Here is a 23,396-nt window from a genome sequence, read left to right as displayed (position 1 = left end):
CTCTAATTTATCTATTGCCTTTTAGAAAATGATAGACAACATCTGATTGGTAGCTATGGGCAACATCATCAAATCTGTTTTAGAAGCTTTAGTAAATTTAGCCCTAATAATGCAGTATTATTACTTAGAAGATAAGCATTTGCAATGGGTTTACTGTGTTTTTGTCATGGTACAACACTATTTCTCTCTGTGGAACAGTTTTAATTTACTGACCCTCCATGCAGATATTACATTGCAGTTAATCATGCACATGCTGAACAATATTAATAGTGTCTGTTAAATAGACGATGTTGAGGACATGATTATGCAAATGGGAGCTTCAATACAGCATCTCCGTATGGACGGGCAATAATTAGATCAAGCATGGGCGCCACATCCTGGAAATCAATTCATTAATGAGCATAACCTAGATAGGGAGATGGAACGTTGATGAATCATGGTGAGTTCTGTTCTCTTGCTTTGCAGCATGGATTACACAAATCATACCTCTCAGCTCTTACCAGGGATACACAGCAAACAGCGCTGATCTGAGCACACCAGCTTGATGGAACAATAGTTTCAAATTTGCCATTTACTGTGTATGTACTTGGACAATTTTTAATATAATCATTTACGTTTATGTTATAAAAATGTGTACTGGTCTCTATATCGCAGATAATTCCTTTCAGCCTTTATCTATTATTTTCATTCATGTTCAACTCACACTTACCGTTGTCATGCATTTCATTTGCACTTATTTTGAATTAGTAACTTGCAGTTATTTTGTCTCGTCAGGGTTTTCCTCAATCATAGAGATCACAGATGACAGGCTTCAATAATTAATACAATTTAGCAGCAGCCACCACCACCACAATGTCACAGTGTTAACAAATAGATTATTGTAGTTTGGAATGTATTTATTATGCGTTCTCTGCCAGAAGCAATTGGTGGAGAAGTGTTCCGTCACAAGTTAGTTTCCCTTCCGCTGGCTGCCCTGCATCTATGGACACATCTGTAGAGCCATTCTGGTAGTTTGTGATGATTACAGAGTCACACTACAGCCAGATGTGGTTATAGTAGTCTTGCTTCTAGGGAGCGTACTTACTAGCTTCCTGCTCCCTCACAGTGTAGCTTTTTTCCTCTCTGGCCATTATAAGTGCAGTGTATCCAGGCTGCGTAGCTTCCTGTACTGTGTGTATACAATTGTTTCAAACAGGGCCCACACAATCACCAACTGAACATAAAACATGACTATCCACAGGTAATGAAGCTTCAAGACCAGGTAGGAGAGAGCAGAACATTCTGCTAACTGTCCTTGGGGGTCATTCCGAGTTGATGCTAGATAAAAATGTTCGCTGCGCAGCGATGATGCAAAAAAAGCCACTTCTGCGTATGCGGCGCAATGCGCATGCGCAACGTACTTTCACAACAGCCAATGTAGTTTCCCACAAGGTCTAGCAAAGCTTTTCTGTCGCACTGCTCACCTCAGAGTGATTGACATGAAGTGGGCATTTGGGTGTCAACTGACCGTTTTCAGGGAGTGCTCGAAAAAACGCAGGCGTGCCAGGAAAAACGCAGGCGTGGCTGGGCGAACGCAGGGCGTGTTCATGACGTCAAAACAGGAACTGAACAGTCTGAAATCATCGCAAGTGCTGAGTAGGTCTGAAGCTACTCTGAAGCTGCACAATTTTTTTTTTTTTTTTGCCGCTCTGCGATCCTTTCGTTCGCACTTCTGCTAAGCTAAAATACACTCCCAGAGGGCGGCGGCTTAGCGTTTGCATGGCTGCTAAAAACTGCCAGCAAGCGATCAACTCGGAATGACCCCCCTGATTCTGTCGTGAAGGGGGGGATTGTGTATCTGAGGTGGCACTCCAAAAATAAAAGTGACTCGGAAGTCGATGGACTGGCAGCTGGAGTAAAAGATGTTTTCTACCTCTGTCTTAGTATATGTCTGGTTCTGAATCTTTTCATTGCTGCTTGCCTTGCTATATTTTGTATGCCGACTTCTCTTTGGATTGCCATTCGCCCTGACCTTTGCCTGGATGCAGGTTAGTGTAGTTTTTGCATTGCTGACACTCTTACCTCTGCCGACATACCGAGCATTCTGACACCTGCAAAAACTTCCCCTGGCCAATATGAATATCTGCATTTCACCTTCGAGCACATCCGTTATGTATGCTTTGCCATGGGACGTATACATTTATGTATCATGCACTGGTGCCACATTTTCAAACTTAGGGGCAATGTAGTGCTGGGAGCATGTCCAGCTCTCTGGGAAATAGGACTTCTAAAGGCTAAAAACACTAGTCAGGTTCTAGAGGTCAGAGCCGTATTATCCATTAAGTCTATGGGTCCAACCAAGAATCCAATGAGACTGGATTACTATAATCAATTTGAAAGTGCATGTGTGTGGGTGGGGTTTGGCGAATGGAGTGGGGACGGGGTCCTAAACCAGAATTTAATATAGGCCCCAAGGCATCTTAACCGGATCCGCTGGAAGTGTACTCTGGGAGTTTTGTGTCTGGTGTCACAGATTTGGGCTATTTAGCTGCTTACAATACAGTGTACACTATGATGCTTGTCATTGTTTTGTATTTTGTACAAACAAATGTGAAATATAAAGATGTACTTCTTGTACAAAATCCAAGGCTATTTTGTTACTATAACTGAAGCTATAACAGTAATGACGATTACATGTTGGATCTGTATGGGAACATCTCTGAAGTGAATTAGGTTGAGTATGATTGCCATTGGAAATATCCTATGTAATCCTAAAAATAGTCCAATTTCTTAACCATGGTTATCTCTGAATGTCACGTTCAATGGAAAATTAGGTAGTTAGGAAATTATTGACAAACCCATGAGGAAAATCAATATGCACAGAGTAGCATGGATAATGACACAGTGGAGACAGACATTTTGTGGGATGTACCAAGATTCAGCCAAAGCTTGGATAAAGTGGAGAGAAATAAAGTACCAACGAATCAGCTCATAACTGCCATGTTGCAGGCTGTGTTTGAAAAATGACAGTTAAGAGCAGATTCGTTTGTACTTTCTCTCTCTCCAAGCTTTGATAAATCTCTCCCTTCATTTGAGGTAAAGCTCATGATTTCATGCTCAGCCCACAAATACGGCTGCTTTCCCTATATGTACATCTACGTTAAAGGGATCTGGGATTACCACAAAGGAGTGGCAAATGACTAAGAGGTTAAATAATAAATTTACCTATGGTCATTTGAAACAGAAGATTATCAAACATTAGACTGATTTAAATTAAAATGTCTTGTTCTAATGTTTCTACAGTATGTTTCGTGCTGCATCCTGTAGCCCAACAATGTTTCCACAGCACATTTAAAATTGATTTTTCTAAGAGTTGCTGCTGTATTTGTGTCCTGACATGAATGGCTGGTCAATATTTAACATGTTCAGGGCAGGAGGACACTGCGGTGTATGAGAGTGTTTCTCTCAGTACAACTAGGTTGCAAAATGAGTCCCTATATATTGAACAAATTCTATTCTTCCAATGTAAATGAAGAACTCTATTTAATAACTAATATGTGCTGGTCTAATATCAGACAACCATGATATATTATTGTGCACCTGTGCTGTGGATTAGCATAAGGCACTGTACTCAGGATGCTTTTCAGTGTGTTTGTACTAATACGTAACTATAAGAATATCTGAAACGTAGGAATTAGAGGTTTTGCTTACCACCGAGTTTCCTCATGAATTGATAAATCTAAATGTGAAATTAATCAGAGAAGTATGTGTGGGTGGCAGATATTTGTACAGTGCTGCTGGATTAGATACTGTAGATCCCTTTTAAAAGCTTTCACGTCTCTGCACCCCCACCTGTAATGTACACTGAACTGTACCCAGCCATGTGTGCTGTAATACCAGGTGCCTATGCCTAATGTGCCTGCAAAAGAAGGAGCTTATATAAGTGATGTTAAATATATGCCTACACTCACATCCTTTTCCGCTATTTTACACCCTGATTGCTACTAAACGTCCCTTTGTCCTTTTCATCCACACAGAATAAGCTGCATTAACTTGATTGTGTGTATTGCTGCTTTTTATTCATCACAAAGCTGCTGTTCAACTATAGTGCTTAGGTACTTGCATTGCATTTATCCAGTACAACCAATCAGCAATTAGCTGTTACATACAGTATCTAGTGCAAGTAAGACAATAAAAGCAAGTTTCTTATAGGTTGCCGTGGTTCAGAACACGTTTTGCACCGACAACAAATGCAATGTTACAACATAGCCTTTATATTCTTTATGACTCTTGTATATGAAGATATTAACGGGTATGTCACTGAAATAATCACTCCACTTAAACATTGTTAAAATGCTTTATAATGTAACATAATAGCAATATTAACACATACAAATATGTGTACAATGCATTCTGTAACTATAAGGCAGGTCACCCATATAATTATACCTATTACCTACACTGGTAAATATGATACTTTATGTCAATGATATCAATACTGCAGACCTGTAACAGTAAAGCTAGGTACACACTATACAATTATCTGGCAGATAATCTGTCAGATCTAGCTGCTTGGAATGAAAATCTGGCAATGGATAATCGCAAATTACAATCTCTCATTTGCTCCCAAACACTGGAAAACAAACAAAACTTGTTGTTCATACAAATTAGTTAAACACAAATTTAACCAACTTGGATGAACGACTGTTTTTGTCCGTTTTGCAGTGTTTGGGAGCAAATGGTCGCTTGTCATTTGCTCTTATCCATTACCAGATTTTCATTCCAACCAACTAGATCTGCCAGATAATTGTATGGTGTGTACCTATCTTAAGACTGGTGTTTTGGGGGTTTATATGCAGAAAAGTTTAGATCACTAGTCATGTATAAACCATACATGGCCATGCATACATTATTTCCATGTATGTGTATATAAGACTGTGCATGTACTGTTATATAAAGAGATACAAGTAACCATTTCACTACAGTAAATCATAAGTAGTCATCTCCATACAGTGTAACATGTACGGTGTCAACCATTCAATGGCAACACATATGGTATCAGCCATTCAGTGACACATGTCACATACAGTGTCAGTCAAGCATGCAGTAACACACACGTATATACACAAACATATAGTATCTGCCATACAGTAACACATACATAAATAGTATCCGCCATACAGTGACACACAGATATAGTATCACCATACAGTGACACCCACATATTGTATCCGACATACAGCGACACACACATATAGTATCCGCCATACACAGACACACACATATAGTACCCGCCATACCAGGGCCGGATTAAGCCTTGGGGGTACCCGGGGCACTTAAGACAGGGGGGCCCCAGTGGAAGGTGGGGGATGTATATTAGATTGTGCATACCTCCCAACATGTCCCATTTCAGGAGGGACAAAATGCTCTCTACCTGGACTTCCCTCTTAATATATGATTGATGTCAACTGTGTTGAACTATTTAATTGATAAGAAAGGTAGTTCAACACAGATGTTTGCAATCATAAATTAAGAAGGAAGTCCAGGTAGAGAGCATTTTGTCCGTCCTGGAATGGGTCACGGTGGGAGGTATAGATTGTGTATATTGAAACCAATAGTGTATATTTGTTTTAATAGTTTAATAATGCCTGCGTATTGTTTATACAGATAGCTCCACCTAATTGAAACACAACTATTTTATACAATTTTCTTGTAGGGGAACAAAGACAACTTAAACATACACATAGAAAAATAAAATAATTTATCTTGTTACATGCAAGAATAGCAGCAGCCTCTGCACTACTTACACACTGGGACAGAACTCAGGAGGAATCTCTGTATGTGTCTCTATCGCTAGACGTAAATGGTTTAGTTGCATAACAGTTTACACAGGACCCAGACACCCAGGCAGGGAGGAGGAGAAGCTGGGATCCCTGTGTCACTTACAGCTCACTCCACCCTCCTATCTCTTCTCTGGTCAGAAAGCTCTGTCTGTAGCTCATGAAACATGATATTCCTGTGTCTCTGCCTGCACTGCATATTGTCCTGCTCGCATTCTGGATCTCTCATTAAGAGGGAAAACTAGTGATATCAGTGTGCTTTGGCCGGGGGCCCCTGACACAGGGGGACCCGGGGTACAGTATGCGCTGCATCCCCTCCTTAATCTGGCTATGTGACATACACAAATAGTATCACCATATAGTGACACCCACATATAGTATCTGACATAGTGACACATACACACATACTGTAGTATCCGACATACAGTGACACACACATATAGTATAAGTCATACAGCGACACACACACATAGTATTAGCCACACAGCAGCACGCACATATAGTATCCACCATACAGTGACATACGCATATAGTATCCACCATACAGCAACATGCACATATAGTATCCACCATACAGCGAGATGCGCATATAGTATCCGCCACATAGCAACACACGCATATAGTGTTCATCATACAGCGACACGTGCATATAGTATTCACCATACAGCAACATGCGCATATCGTATCCACCATACAGCGACATGTGTATATAGTATTCACCGTACAGCGACACGCACATATAATATTCAACATACAGTGACACACACATATAGTATCCGCCAAACAGTGACATGTGCATATAGTATTCACCATACAGCGACACGCGCATATAGTATCCGTCATACAGCGACATACACATATAGTATCTGCCATACAGTGACACGTGCATATAGTATTCACAGTACAGTGACACGTGCATATAATATTCACCATACAGTGACACACACATATAGTATCCGCCAAACAGCAACATGTGCATATAGTATTCACCATACAGCGACATACGCATATGGTATTCACCACACAGCGACATGAGTATATAGTATCCGCCATACAGTGACACGTGCATATAGTATTTGCCATACAGCGACAAGCGCATATAGTATTCACCATACAGCAGCACATGCATATAGTATTCACCATACAGCGTCATGCACATATAGTATTCACCATACAGCGACATGCGCATATAGTATCCGCTATACAGTGACACGCGCATACAATATCTGTCATACAGTGACACACACATATAGTATCAGGAATATGGGAGGTCATTCCGAGTTGTTCGTTTGCAAGGCGATTTTAGCAGAGTTGCTCACGCTAAGCCGCCGCCTACTGGGAGTGAATCTTAGCATCTTAAAATTGCGAACGAAGTATTCGCAATATTGCGATTACACACCTCGTAGCAGTTTCTGAGTAGCTTCAGACTTACTCGGCATCAGCGATCAGTTCAGTGCTTGTCGTTCCTGGTTTGACGTCACAAACACTCCCAGCGTTCGCCCAGACACTCCTCCGTTTCTCCGGCCACTCCTGCGTTTTTTCCGGAAACGGTAGCGTTTTTTCCCACACGCCCATAAAACGGCCTGTTTCCGCCCAGTAACACCCATTTCCTGTCAATCACATTACGATCGCCAGAACGATGAAAAAGCCGTGAGTAAAATTACTAAGTGCATAGCAAATTTACTTGGCGCAGTCGCAGTGCGGACATTGCGCATGCGCATTGAGCGGAAAATTGCTGCGATGCGAAGATTTTTACCGAGCGGACAACTCGGAATGACCTCCATAGTGACACACACTTACAGTATCTACCGTGCAGTGACACACACTTACAGTATCTACCGTACAGTGACACACACATATAGTATCAGCAATATAGTGACACACATACAGTATCTACCGTACAGTGACACACATATATAGTATCTGCCATACAGTGCCACACACATACAGTATCTACCGTACAGTGACACACACATATAGTATCAGCCATACAGTGACACACACATACAGTATCTACTGTACAGTGACACACACATATAGTATCAGCCATACAGTGACACACACATATAGTATCTACCGTACGGTGACGCACTCATATAGTATTAGCTGTACAGTGCCACGCTCATATAGTATCAGCCGTACAGTGACACACACATATAGTATCAGCAATATAGTGACACACATACAGTATCTACCGTACAGTGACACACATATATAGTATCTGCCATACAGTGCCACACACATACAGTATCTACCGTACAGTGACACACACATATAGTATCAGCCATACAGTGACACACACATACAGTATCAACTGTACAGTGACACACACATATAGTATCTGCCATACAGTGCCACACACATACAGTATCTACCGTACAGTGACACACACACATAGTATCAGCCATACAGTGACACACACATACAGTATCTACCATAGTGACACACATATATAGTATCAGCCCTACAGTGACACACACATACAGTATCTACCGTACAGTGACACACACATATAGTATCAGCAATATAGTGATACACATACAGTATCTACCGTACAGTGACACACATATATAGTATCTGCCATACAGTGCCACACACATACAGTATCTACCGTACAGTGACACACACATATAGTATCAGTGTAAACCAAATAAAAATGTGCAACCTCTATATAGGCGCCAACTATAATGAAAAGGAAAATATACGTTCCTTTTAAACCATAAATCAGGGCGGTATGTTGGGGCACAACAACGGTGACAGAGGTTCTGCATCTGCCAGGAGGGGTCAGAGCTCAGAGGTCCAGTGAGCGGGTCCGGGTCGCCGACTGGTTTTCAAACTTCTCTCTTACTCCCAGGAATTTCTGGTGAATCTCAGCATTACCCAAGTTGTGCCCGGAATTTGAGTGTTGCTATTTGGAGGATGACGATGGATTTTAGGATTTTATTGTTCATTGTACAATTTTAGCTGGTAATTGTTTTGGATTCACCATTCAGGATTTATGAAGTGGATCGTGTGCTGTTTTTTATATAAAGAGTGTTTATTATTAAAAACGTATTATACTATGCAATTTTCTCTGTCCTATTAAATACACGGTGCATGTGGAGGAATTTCGCTTGATGGAAACTGCATGACAAGTGGCATAAGAAGGGAGAAGGAAGACTACACATCTTGATACCGCCCTAATTTATGGTTTAAAAGGAACGTATATTTTCCTTTTCATTATAGTTGGCACCTATATAGAGATTGCACATTTTTATTTGGTTTACACATTCATACATTAGGAGTTGTGGGAAGAATCTCCTTTGGCATTTTCTCAGTGGGCTGCCACTATTTGCGCACACTAGGACTCACTACTTTCTCTATACATATAGTATCAGCCCTACAGTGACACACACATACAGTATCTACCGTACAGTGACACACACATATAGTATCAGCCATACAGTGACACACACATACAGTATCTACCGTACAGTGACACATACATATAGTATCAGCCATACAGTGACACACACATACAGTATCTACCGTACAGTGACACATACATATAGTATCAGCCATACAGTGACACACACATACAGTATCTACCATACAGTGACACATACATATAGTATCAGCCCTACAGTTACACACACATATAGTATCAGCAATATAGTGAGATACACATAGAGGGGCTGTAGTTTCGGGCAGCTGCAGAAGCCTAATTTACTACCTCATGCTAATGCGATAATCAGTAGGGCTAAAGTGGGGGTTCATGCGTCAGTGGAAACCCATTCCGCCAATTAAGTTTATGTTAGCTGCCAAAACAGCAGAACTGCCATCATTAGTACTGGCACTAGACCAGCCCCATGGTAGGTGCAAGAGGTCTGTCAAAACCGGCTTCCTTTCACCAGTCAGAATCATATGGAGCTTTAAATGCATCAAATAAGTGGTTTCTTTTATCTTTGGAAGGCGGTTACTACTGATACAGAGCTCACACTCATGTATACACTATAAATTAATAATAAGCTGTATAATTAGCTCTATACTCTGTGTAGCTGAAGAATTCTGGTCTATTACAAATTAATCTTTCAAGTTATCTTGGAGGTGAAGCGAGAGGGATGGTTTATGACTGCATCACATGAACAGTTGGGTGGACTGATTGGGTGGACCTCAAAGGTGGAAAAGGATATTGAGAAATCAGAAGCCAGGATGCAGAAAGTGCAGCCAGGGGAGTGAAAACCCCTCACGCCACCGGCATACCTAGTAACAGAGTGAGGGGTATGGTGGAGAGAGACTTACCAACAGGGACCAATTGGAGCTATTTATCAGCCCCTGCATCTCTGTAAGGGGCATGGTTATGCATCACGTGGGTGTGCTGTGAGTCACAGGACATGGCTTCTCCTTGCACCACTATGTATGTCAGCCGAACAAAGCTCCGGGAGGCATAGTTGCATGGCCAGGCCTATCAGCCCATCGGCTCTTCTTGCATTTGTCAGAATTACCAGTCCAACCGTGCTTCCCAATGAGAGAGCAGAAGGGCATGTGGTGTCAGAAGGAAAAATACAGTTTTCCAAGATTTTACAGAGGTTCAGAGATTTGGAAATGGGTTATGGAGAGTCAGTCATGGATAAAGGCCAGTTTGTTACATACAGCCCTGGCATCCCAGGGGCCCAGGAGAAAGGGGGAGGAGTGAAGAGGAGGAAGGGGTAGATAGACTGGGTTGATGCTGTGTAGTATGGTTAAGGAGCATGGCTATGGGAGTGAGAGGGGGTTGGGATGCAGGAGCATCCCAAACAAGGGACTTGGAAGGGAGATGTGAGATGAGAAGGGGAGTGTACTGAGGCAAGATTGGGGGATGTTCTGTGACCAAGGGAGAAGGGAAATAAGAGATAAGGAAAGGATGAGAGGCATATGGAGGAGAAAGGACAAAGGATAGAGGAAAGAGGGAGATGACATTGCCATTAATCAGAGTGAGGAATGACAAGGAGAGTAATAGGGATAGGGTGCTGAACAGGAAGAGGGGCTAAGACACTGATTCATGACAGGTGGAACATGATTGGCAGAACAGAGTAATAATACACAATCAGCAGCACAGCCGTACAACAAGGTGACTGAGGAGACTAAAAAGTAGGACCGGGCATCTCCAAGTGATTACAGGCCACAGATGATGATGATTAAAGTATGGACCTCAGTAGAGAACTCATCTGGGCACAACAGTGAGTATATTTGCACTGCAGCATGTTCTGCTACTTAGAAATTAACTGGGTATAAAATTAAGTTTTGTTATTAGAATTTATGTAATTACAAACAATAAATAAATTACCAATATTCTTATTTTCAATATCTGCTTTGGCACATGATCTTGTGTCTGGCTGCTTTTGTGGAGTCACTATACATGAAGCAGTGAAAAGAGTGGAGAAGTGAGCCAGTGGAGAAGTTGCACATGGCAACCAATCAGTGCTGAGGTAACATTTATAAAATGTATTCTATAAAATGATATGTAGCAGCTGATTGGTTGCCATGGGCAACTTCTCCACTGGCTCACTTCTCCACACTTTTCACTGCTTCATAAATAGACTCCTTAGTCTGTGTTATATGTTATATGACCACACAGACATCTTCTGGCTCATTTTGCTGAGCGCACAGAAGTTCCAATTCCATACCCATCCTACAGCTCTGCCCATATCCTACAAAAACTCATCCCCTTTTCAATGATCTCCTCCTCTCCAAGGTCCATGATTCGGCTTTTTACTTTTTTCTGGGGTGGTATCCTAACCTAGTGTCACACAGGTCTAGGGTAGGGTTAGCCAACCCTGGTCCTCGAGAGCTACCAACAGTTCACATTTTCCAGACCACCTAGTTAGTGCACAGGTGTATTAATTACTCACTGACACATTTTAAAAGATCCACAGATGGAGCTAATGACTTCACTTGTGATTCTGTGAGGAGAACTGGAAAAGGTTAACTGTTGGTAGCTCTCGAGGACCAGAGTTGGCTACCCCTGGTCTAGGGCCTCTTCACGGTTTGCACACTCCAGTGGGCGGTGACGCAGGGCGGGACTTCAACCCATTGCAAAGCAGTGATGTGCAGTGAGGTGAGGCAGGGCCTTTCCTGTCATACTAACGTATGTGCCAGAGTTTTGACCATATAAAGTATATGAAAAATACAAAGACTGTATTAGAAATATCTTCTTTGTATTATTCTAATCATTTTTGTAATCCAAACTATGGAGTAAAAAGTCTGTGACATGTGAGGCAGTGCCTGCCTACCTTGTCTGCACATCTCTGATCAAAACGCACCAAATTTCCAGAAGTATATACTGCTGCACCTGTGTATAATGCCCACATGCACCCTTGGGCTGGTATATTGTGTGTAAATCTGGCTCTGGTACTGGCCAGTACCTCCTCAGCCATTTATATCACCGCATGTTCCTGCTGCAAAGGTACATGCCACTGGCCAGCCAATAGCTGGAGGCAGCTTTCAGAGACTTGAAGCTCATTAACCCTTACATCATTATTATAAACAGCATGCCATCGCACCACATGGCGGGAGATGCTGTAACCATCTGGAGAACATATATCATCAATTCTATATTCGGTTTACATGGATAATACGATATGTGTGTTTCACACACATACAATATCAGAAAGCAGCTACACAAACATACAGTATTAGGCATGCAGTGACACATATATCAAATAACCACACACACACACACACACACACACACACACACACACACACACACAATATTGCCCAGTGACATGTCATAGTATTAGCAATTTAATAAAACACATAGTGGCAGCCATACAGTAAGACACAAATAGTAGTAGTCATAAAGTACAATAACATTTGTATATAATCATTCCCACACTTTGCCGGATGAAAATGACTATATAGAGTAACACATGGTAATGTCACATATGTATAGTAATAATTACCATAGAGCAACTCATTTCTAGTCATTCCCATATAGCAAAATGTAGTAATTTCACTGACAGTGTCACACATCTAATCATATCTATTCATTTCATATATAGTCAAGCGGTGGCGGCTCAAAAAGACCATTTATGCATCCACCAACACAATGTTCTGAGAGAAGCTTTTCAGACTTTGCACAATCTAGGAGTGTTACATACTGTGTGTATAATCAGACAGTGGGGGCTAATGTACCCCTTTCTGTTCCCGGAGAGAATGAGAGGTATGATCGTTCTCAGTTGACAATAAAATGACAGAGTCAGTTACATGCTAAAATGTTCATGAATTATTTCAGGACTGATATACTATAATACCGATTCCACAATGCTGCATTATGGTAATTTGTTATTCGCAAGGGATCTTTTGCATATCATACAGTTACTAAATAACATCATCGTTTAACTAGATCTCTTCATAAAAGTCAACACACTTCAGTTGTTAGACTACAACACCTAACATCCTCAGAAACCAAATCTATGGCATGAGTCCAGCGGTTCTAGTCCCATGCAGTTCTAGGCCTCATGACAAAGTCTGACTATTGCAATTGCATCTATTATTATTGCTCGGCTGTTAGTCAATGTGGCAGTGATTTGGATCCTGTAGACAGGAGATATTTCATGTGCCGTGTAACCTGGAGCATTTTCCTTTCTTTCGGTAACAATGACGAGATAAGCCATTGCATTTCAAAGCAGCAGATGCTGGTGATTATCATATTGCCTTTGTCACAACAGGTAAAACCAGCCAACTTATTGCTTTGTTGATTGCGTTTGAATCTTCTGTTTACATTTATGGACAAAAAAAAAAGATAAACACGATTCTTTCCATAGATTTCTATCCAGATAATGAGAGCAATAGTCTATATTTGGAAATGAAACAAATATTTCCAGAGCTGACATCATATTGTAAAAAAGGTAGATACTGCATTATCTCCTAAGGTAAACTTCTCTTTATATAGACATTAAGGGGCATACTGTATATTCCACAATCTGCGGTAACAGTGTGAAAAAATCCTCCTGATTGCAATGTGGTAATGTAAATTACCACTTGAGTTTACCATTCTAGAGGTGCTAGGACAGAGCTTTCGAGCTAAATGCACATGTGCGGGCATCAGACTATGCATATGGCACTGTAGTCCTGAAGGGTGGGATCCAAATGATTGCTCTCCAAAAAAAAAACAAGAGTAGCCCATAGGCTACTATGGGCCAACACCATCTGAGGATGATGTTGATTACCGGGACCAAGCTCTGGAATGTGATTGTCACATATTAGCAGCCCTATGAAGGCTGCTTTAGTGATTGGAAATGCAGAGGCCTCTGTCTTACACCCAGGAGTTACACATTTTTTGCAGTTTGAAAAATATGCCCCTGTGACTTATTTAGCTCAATGGTTTAGGATAATGTCTCCACATCAAGTCTTACAGTGCATGTTATGGCGGGACAGAAAGCAATGTCCTGTGGCAAATTCAGAGGAGGCATGCTGTATTACAGTAAAGCAGTGATTATCCAGCCTCCACCTGTCCCCTAGCAGTGTGTCCGCAGTTGCATACTTCACAGATGTGCTTGTCAGCTCCGGTATCATGGCAGCTGCTGTATAGGGTAGCAGTCCTACAGGGACCAGGATGGTTGAGATGCAGCAGGTAAGATGCTCTGCCTGCCGATAGAGGTTGCAGGGGAGGTTCTTGGCCGATTGGCACTTAACCACTTCCTTCTGCTTCCTGGTTTCCTCCCCCCCAGTGCCTGCTGTGCTGCTGATCACTGCTGATCACCTTCTGTGACAAGCTTTTTTTGGGTGAGTTTTTTTTTTTTTTTAAAGAAAATAGTTTTGGTCAATGTATAGTTAAATATTAACCTAATTTGATCATAAAAAAAACTGTCAATTTCTGAGCGGTCTTTGGAAAAAATATTTGTCAGTTAAGTGGTTAAGGGGTATCTGGTGAGTCTAATGGCATGTGGGAGCTCTGGTTCACACTTAAGTGCCTTGTGTCAATGATATAGTGGGTATTTGGGGGTAGTCTGATGGCATACATGAGGACTAATTGGCACAATAGGAATGTTAGGGTGGTCTGAAGGTGAAGGTCTGTTTGGCACTTAATGGGCATGTGGAGGTCTGCTGGGCATGTGGTGGTGCCTGATGGGACTTAAGAGAAATGTGGAATGTCTTAACATGGGAGAATTGACACTTAGATATTATGTAAGGGGGGTCTGATGGTGTGGGGGAGGTCTGATTGTAATTTGAGGTACACATGTGGGAGTCTGATGGGCACTTAAAGGACATGTGTGGGATCTAATGGCATTGGGGAGACCCATTTGACACTTATGGGATATGTGAAGGGGGGGGGGGGGGTGATGGCTTGGGCAGGTCTGATTGGCACATGGCATTGGGGATGCCCATTTGACACTTAGGGGGTATGTCAGGGTAGTCTGATGGCGTGGAGAGGTCTGAATGGTACTTAAGGGGCATGTAATAGTCTGATGGGCATGTGGGGCTGGTTTGATGGTATGGGGAACGTCTAACTGATAGGACCCTGAGGTCCACATAATTCTACATTCGTTGCAATTACTGCATATGTACTGCCTCCTTCCTCATTTAGACTCCATACTTAATGAGTCGCGGCACAAAGGACGCATAAGAGCCACCAGCTCCCATGCGACTTGGCCAGGTCTTCTTTGCCCCGAAAATGCATTTTATTTGCATCATTATGCAGCTGTATCTGCATACAAAATGGTATGTTACAGTGTGTTCCTGGAAAACACTGCAACATAGCGTTTTGTAAGCAGATACTGCCACAGTTGCACACAGCATATAGTCATGCCGGGTATAATTTTAAACAGCAAAGTCTCTCGTGCGTCTTTTTTTGGGGAAAATGCAAGGAAATATGCTTGGCAATAGTAAACGCGCTCTTGACTAGGCGTGGCTAGAAGAACTGTATAACATAACCACAGCAACGATGAGGGATGAGGGATCTGTATGCCCATATATATACCCAAGATCACTTACACAATCACACAAGTGGACAGGTCACTCCTCTCTTCAAGGTATTCATACTCATCTTTGGAAAGTGTTTGCCCTACTGTGATCAACCCGACAATCCAGACTGTTGCTCAGCCTTTTCCGGCTGTGAGTGATTATCGTCCAGAACCACACATTGAACAATAATTGTTCAAACCAGACTGTAAGTGAGTCTTGAGGACTGAGGTTTGGAAACACTTCTGTACATATTAAAAAATATTTTTGCTATTTCTGAGGTCCCTTATATATAATTCACAGTTCAGCATATTACTGTACACTGTACATAGCACCTATTTCCCCCCACAATGACTGACCAGCATAAAATAGAGAAAATAAGACTAATACGTATTAAATCCCTTATCTCTGAATGACAGAATGCAGGTGGATAAGCCCTGCCCATGGTGTTATTGCGATGCAGCATAACCGGTGAGTTAGGAAACTTCATGAGAGGGCATGGAGGAGTTTTGGGTTTACTTACGTGCCTAGCGAGTCTCACAAGATAAGAAAGCCCTGGCAAAGCATTTTATTAAAATATAGACATCAATATACATGAAAACAACAATTAAAAGACAGACATTGTACACAAAACGCGCATTAGAACAAGACACAATCACAGACATTAGTATGAATTAGAAAGACTAAAGTAATTATTTAAGAACAACCAAGCCTCTCAAATAGGAGAGTAATGCCTGTAACCACTTCTCAATAGCTGATAACAAGTCATGCTTCAGACAATGAGTATATATATATATATATATATATATATATATATATATTTATTTTTATACAAAAAAGTGCATTGTGGAGTTATTGTATAGTCAAAATATGGAAGTGATGCCAGCCATATACTGTATGCATACCAGGCATGTCCAAACTGCGACCCTCCCAGCATGCCCTAAACAGTTTTGCTGTCAGAGAATGCTAAAGCTGTGTCAGGGCATGCTGGGATGTGTCGTTTCTCATCAGCTGGAGGGCCGCAGTTTGGACATGCCTGGCATATACTGTATGCAGCTATATCACCAAATTAACCTGATATTGCCACATGTACTGCCCAAGAATAATCAAACTGAGGCAGAATGAGCCAACTCAAAACAATCAAATAATTTCTCATATGCTTAAACTTCTGGTCAGTGTCAGTCTGTATGTGTGAACTCCCTGTAGACTCCCATGCCAGCTCACTGATCAACATGAGTCCCACACTTTGGATCTGGGCAATATGGTACGGCCTGTGTATGTGGTCACTGGAAACTGAACCAGTCTAGGCCTTAGTACCAGGGAGCAAGTTCAGCCCATTTGTGACAAAGCTGAAAAATTCAGTCAGTCATGCAGAAATCTCTCCAAGGTGCTCCAGGCAAAGTATTGTAGATGCCTTATCATATGCTATTACATGTATTTCTTCTAACTTATGTTACTATTATCAGTGGACAAACTAACAAAAACAGGTCTCTATGTCATGCTTTTCTTAATGCAAAACAATTTTGTATAGAGATAGAGATTGTGCACAAATTAAGCAGAATAGGTCATTTCACAGGTTAAGGGGTCTATTCAATTAGTGTCAGTATTCAATTTGCTGCCAAATCCAACAGGTGTTGGCCATTTTCGATTTGGCTGCAAATTCGACAAAACATGTTGGATCCTCGGCTAATCCGCTGATCCGTGTGTTTTCCGACAAGTCAAAAATTCTGACAATTTGGAATTTTCGACTTCAATTGAATAGATCCCAAAGTGTTGAATCCTTAAACTGCCAAAGACATTTCATGCTATGGGCTGAATAAGAAGTTCTAAACATTTACGGGGTATTCAATTAAGAAGTACCGTTTTTTCGACTGGTCGAAAAATCAGCACTAATTCGACAGAGAGAATTCAATTGCGGGCGTTTTCGCCCATTTTTTAATCCATTTTCACCCATGCCGTTTAACTTTTTTGTCAAATCGGCATGGGCAAAAATTGCACCAAAAATGGGCGAAAATGCCAGTGAATTCGCCAAAACACATGTATTGCCGGCGAATTCGCAGATACATGTGGTTTTCACCAATGCAGTAACTTTTGACCAGTCAGAAAAAAGGCACGGGCATTGAATAGGTTCAATGTAAATTCGACCTAAAAACGGTTGTAAAGTGCCGTCACTAATTGAATACCCCCCTTGGAAAGAAACTACCCACAGTACACAGTTCTTTCAGCTAATCAGAGTCCGTAGGGAATACGCTATTTATTCTCTATTTATATCCATCAGAAGCAGTTAAAGGTTACCGCTGTTTTAAGAACCTTACCTAATGTACTTGAGTTGTACTTAGCAAAATTCACTAATTTATTATAAGAATAATAATACAGGTTGAGTATCCCATATCCAAATATTCCGAAATATGGAATATTCCGAAATACGGACTTTTTTGAGTGAGATAGTGAAACCTTTGTTTTTTGATGACTCAATGTACACAAACTTTGTTTAATACACAAAGTTATTAAAAATATTGTATTAAATGTCCTTCAGGCTGTGTTTATAAGGTGTATATGAAACATAAATGAATTGTGTGAATGTACACACACTTTGTTTAATGTACAAAGTTATAAAAAATATTGGCTAAAATGACCTTCAGGCTGTATATGAAACATAAATGCATTCTGTGCTTAGATTTAGGTCCCATCGCCATGATATCTCATTATGGTATGCAATTATTCCAAAATACGGAAAAATCCGATATCCAAAATACCTCTGGTCCCAAGCATTTTGGATAAGGGAGACTCAACCTGTAATAATCAGTAGTTAAAACCTGGCTTGTTACTGGCATTTGGAAGCATTGTGTTCAGCTGAACTAGGGCCCTCATTCCGAGTTGTTCGCTCACTAGTGGTTTTCGCAACGGAGCGATTTGTCGCAAAATGCGCAATGTTCGCAGTGCGTCTGCGCCAAGTAAATTTGCCAAAAAGTTAGGTAATTTACTCACGGCTTAACGAAGAAATTTCTTCGTTCTGGTGATCGGAGTGTGATTGACAGGACGTGGGTGTTTCTGGGCGGAAACTGGCCGTTTTATGGGTGTGTGCGGAAAAACGCTGCCGTTTCTGGGAAAAACGCGGGAGTGGCTGGAGAAACGGGGGAGTGTCTGGGCGAACGCTGGGTGTGTTTGTGACGTCAAACCAGGAACGAAACTGACTGAACTGATCGCAGTGGCAGAGTAAGTCCCGAGCTACTCAGAAACTGCAAATAAATTTCTATTCGCAATTATGCAAATCTTTCGTTCGCAATTCTGCAAAGCTAAGATTCACTCCCAGTAGGCGGCGGCTTAGCGTGTGCAAAGCTGCTAAAAGCAGCTAGCGAGCGAACAACTCGGAATGAGGGCCTATGTTATGTAGAATTTACAGAACACTTGCAGGGCAGCTCATTAGTGAAATGGAAGCTTATGATGGCTAAGTCCTAGCACTCATAGTTAGATTAAGTTTTAGGGTAATTGAAAATTGTATCACTACAGCTGGCCATACACCTTAAAGCTAGCCATACATGTTAAGATTATCTGTCCAACCATTCACCTAGTTAGCTGGTTGGAACGAAAATCTGGTAATGTATGGGAGCAAATAAGAATCGACAATTTGCTCCAAACACTGGAAAACGTACATAAACGGTCGTTCAAATTGGTCAAATCTGTTTGATCCAACCATTGTCTGAATTACCAGTTTTGTCCATTTTCCGTTGTTTGGGAGAAAATAGTCATTTATAATTTGCTCCCATACTTTACCAGATTTTTGTTCCAACCAGTCAACTAGGTGAATGGTTAGACAGATAATCTTAAAATGTATGGCCAGTTTAAGACAGCTTTCCAAAAATATTGGCTCAAGCAAGATCCATTTAAAGGTTCCCTGGAGTGAATGGAGAGAAAGGGCAGGTCTTCCAAACAGACTGCAGGCTGCGAAACCTAAAACAACCGTTGTAACAGTCTGCTGTGCATGCTGATGACGCAGGAAGCATATGAGGTGCAATTGGCCTATTGCAAGTGAGATAAAGATAACGGTAACCTTTGTGTCTGTGATCTGGGTATAAGATCCGCCAGACTTAAAGAAGGATAAACTGCTAGTAAATGCGGGCTAGGATTTTATTTATTTCTATTTTTGTGACTTTTATTTCTGCTACAACTATGTCTAGTGGAAGCAGCTTACTTGACTATTGTGCCGTTTACTGCCTGCTGGTTTGTAAAATGCAACCGTGTCACCCAGGAGACAGCAACTGCTACCTGTTCCCATGACAGATAGAAAAGAGGCCATTATGAGCAATTACTACAGTAGAAAATTATATACATTTTATAGTACATTTCAAATATTTGTTTTCTGCATTTATTAACTATGCTGAAATATATTTCACTTTTAGAAATAATTTCTGAGACGTGCACTATCCCGTGTGACTGGGAAGTGAAAGAATACAGTTGTCATTATATACTATATAAACATTCAGTTGATAAATGTAGACAGAATAATGAATGGTACTTACTCAACATATTTGCTCCACGGTCCAAGGTCTGACATCGCCATGAAAACGCAGTTTGTGAGAATAGTGCACATTATAAACATACTGAACAATGTAAATATCATCTGTCAAGGAAAATAACTGTGCATTTATACAATATTTGAAATACACATGCAATGTTCTTTTACCATATATATGTGTACAGAGTATATATGTTATTTATTTATTTATTACTAGTTATTATATAGTGCACACATATTCCGCAGCACTGTACAGAGAGAATTATTGTCCATTCACATCAGTCCCTGCCCCAGTGGAGCTTACAATCTATGTTCCCTACCCCATGTACACGCACAATCATTCACGCTAGGGTTAATTTTGTTGGGATCCAATTGACCTACCAGTATATTTTTGGTTTGTTGGAGGAAACCGGAGTATCCAGAGGAAACCCACGCAAGTACGGGGATAATATACAAACTCCACACAGTTAGGGCCATGGCCAATTGAACCCATGGATCCGTGCTGCCATATGTTGGATAGTGATGATTCATTGAATACATACGAAATACCAGTGGTCAGGATGCCGGCTGTCACATCCTTATTGTTATGACAATAAGAAGCTGTATCCATATGGGAGTTGCACATTCCCAAATGATTTAGCAAAATCAAACATTTATAATATTTAGAACTGATCAGACACATGTAACTTTTTAGTGCTCCTTTAAGATTTTTCTAAAACAAAATAATAAAATCTTATAGTAAGTACATGATAAATACAAAATTGGGGAGCCTCTAATATGTAATTGCCATCAATCACAGTTTAAAATGATCAAATACACGTCTGTCATTACTGATTGATCTTAAGTGACTTTTAGCCTTTTTGTACATTTTCACTTCCATTTTTAGTTGACTATTTCCCGGGAATGTAGCTTTTTAGTAAATGTCTTTCTAGTTTCAAACATATAAGATCAGGGCTTTTGGGTGGGGGGTTGTGACTAAAAAAGGAAAACCTACATAGTATATTTTATTTAAACAACAGTAAGAATATATTATGAATGTGATTTAGATAAAACACTCTATATAGAGCCGCAGATTGGTAAAAGGAGAAATCTCAACATAGGACCCGAATCAGGGGGAGTTGCAGACAGCAGGCGCAACGCTTACATATGGTAATGCAGCAGGAGGCATCTGGTATAAGTAGACACCTCCTGCATGCATGTGCAGTGCTGTATAGAGATTGCCTGGGCTCCAGTAAAGTCAGGGGCGTGGCCTAATTTGAAGGTGGGGCCATGCCCCCTTTAAAAAATGGGTAACAAACCTGTATGGGGGCGCCACCTGCCCCTCAGACAGGTGCAGATGGAGAAGAGCGATCAGTGCAATCGTTAGCGCCCCCTGCAGGCACAGGAGACTGCTGCACTCAGTGGTAGACCCACCACAGCCTAGCACACAGCAGAATGTGCTGAATTGGAAAGAGAGGCTATAGCTGACTGACAGGTAAGAAGGGAGGGTGGGGGGAGTGTAGACCTGGGCCCCCGTCGGGCTCCTCCAACAAGCCCGGCCCAGGTAATGAGTACCTCCTCCCTGCCCCATATGGCCGCAGACTGTCAATCACCTGCCGTCTGCAGCCTTATTGCATCCGAGGATGCACATGCACAATACAGGTCCTGTGCATGCGTAATGTACTGAACATGGGGGTCAATCCGAGTTGTTCGCTCATTGCCGATTTTCGCAACGGAGCGATTAAGGCAAAAATGCGCATGCGCATGGTTCGCAGTGCGCATGCGGTTAGTATTTTAACACAAAACTTAGTACATTTACTCACGCCCGAACAAAGATTTTTCATTGTTGAACTGATCGGAGTGTGACTGACAGGAAGTGGGTGTTTCTGGGCGGAAACTGGCCATTTTCTGGGAGTGTGCGGAAAAACGCAGGCGTGTCAGGGAAAAACGCGGGAGTGTCTGGAGAAACGGGGGAGTGGCTGGCCGAATGCTGGGCGTGTGTGTGACGTCAAACCAGGAACGAAACTGACTGAACTGATCGCTATTTGTGAGTAAGTCTCGACCTACTCAGAAAGTGCTAAGAAATTTCTATTCGCAATTCTGCTAATCTTTCGTTCGCAATTCTGCTAAGATTCACTCCCAGAGGGCGGCGGCCTAGTGTGTGCAATGCTGCTAAAACCAGCTAGCGAGCGAACAACTCGGAATCACCCCCATTGGTACATTGCGACTTTTACCTAACAGCATCCGTAGCTGAATCAGGCCCATAATCTGATATAAGGACATACTGGGATTTATAGTTCCACAAAGGTGAATAATTGTCAGAATGCCTAAACCTGTATTCATCCTTGCAGAAAGCTGTCACATTTGATACATGGGTGTAGTTTGCCTACTGACAAACCCAATGTTACTGTCCTCCATTGCAAGGATAAATCATAATTAAAATAAATATTCAACGTACAATTTAGTTCTGAGAAATGGTTGTGACTTTAAATATATAATTTAAATAAATTAGCGTTTAAAGGGAAACCCAGAATATTTCTTGGACTTCTATGGATGGGTGGTTATTATCCAAAAGATTTTTCTTTTCTAACTGAGCTTTATGATACTTATCATGGACTCATAACGTTCTACATTTTCCGGTTTATAATAAACCAGACATAAAGAAATGTGAGAAGTCTTTAAAGACATTCGAGTAGCTGCGACTCATTTTCCTTTTGTTGTTTAAATGTGATTTATATCATTCTCATTTAAGTACATATGAAAGGAATAATAAGAACAGTCAAGAAAAGTGCCGGACTTCAGCAGGGTTGTCAAAGGTCTCACAGAACAGAAGACGGAAAGAGGAAACATAGGAGTAAAAGGATCAGAATAAAAATACAGTTAAAAGAAGGGGAAAGCAGTATGGAAGAAACAAAAGTATTCCTCGCTTGGGGGGCTTACGGGGGTCCAGAAACCAAGGGAGAGGTGGGACTCAATTAAAGCACGTTTATTTGCACATGATTGCTGGGAGGAAGCTACCACTGTACTGTATGGGTGTGGATTATTAGATCTACACTAAAAAGGTCTACAGTGAGTCAACAGGTCGACCACTAATGGTAGACATGCATTAGACCGACAGGGTCAAAAGACGGACATAGAATAGGCATAAAGTAGAAAAG

General features: G+C 41.3%; 1 protein-coding gene across 1 annotated transcript in view; it reads right to left on the bottom strand.

The window, feature by feature from the left end:
* LOC134927416 (sodium channel protein type 5 subunit alpha-like) overlaps positions 1-23,396 on the bottom strand; it is a 782,837-nt gene that overhangs the window by 480,321 nt on the left and 279,120 nt on the right. Inside the window, exon 4 of the mRNA XM_063921835.1 lies at positions 20,264-20,353. Coding sequence (XP_063777905.1) covers positions 20,264-20,353 — 90 coding nt within the window. The remainder of the gene's footprint in view (positions 1-20,263; positions 20,354-23,396) is intronic.

Source organism: Pseudophryne corroboree, chromosome 5 (genome assembly GCF_028390025.1).
Source record: "Pseudophryne corroboree isolate aPseCor3 chromosome 5, aPseCor3.hap2, whole genome shotgun sequence".
NCBI lineage: Eukaryota > Metazoa > Chordata > Amphibia > Anura > Myobatrachidae > Pseudophryne > Pseudophryne corroboree.
Note: the sequence above shows the minus strand (reverse complement) of the source record. Positions and strands in the feature narration are given on the sequence as shown.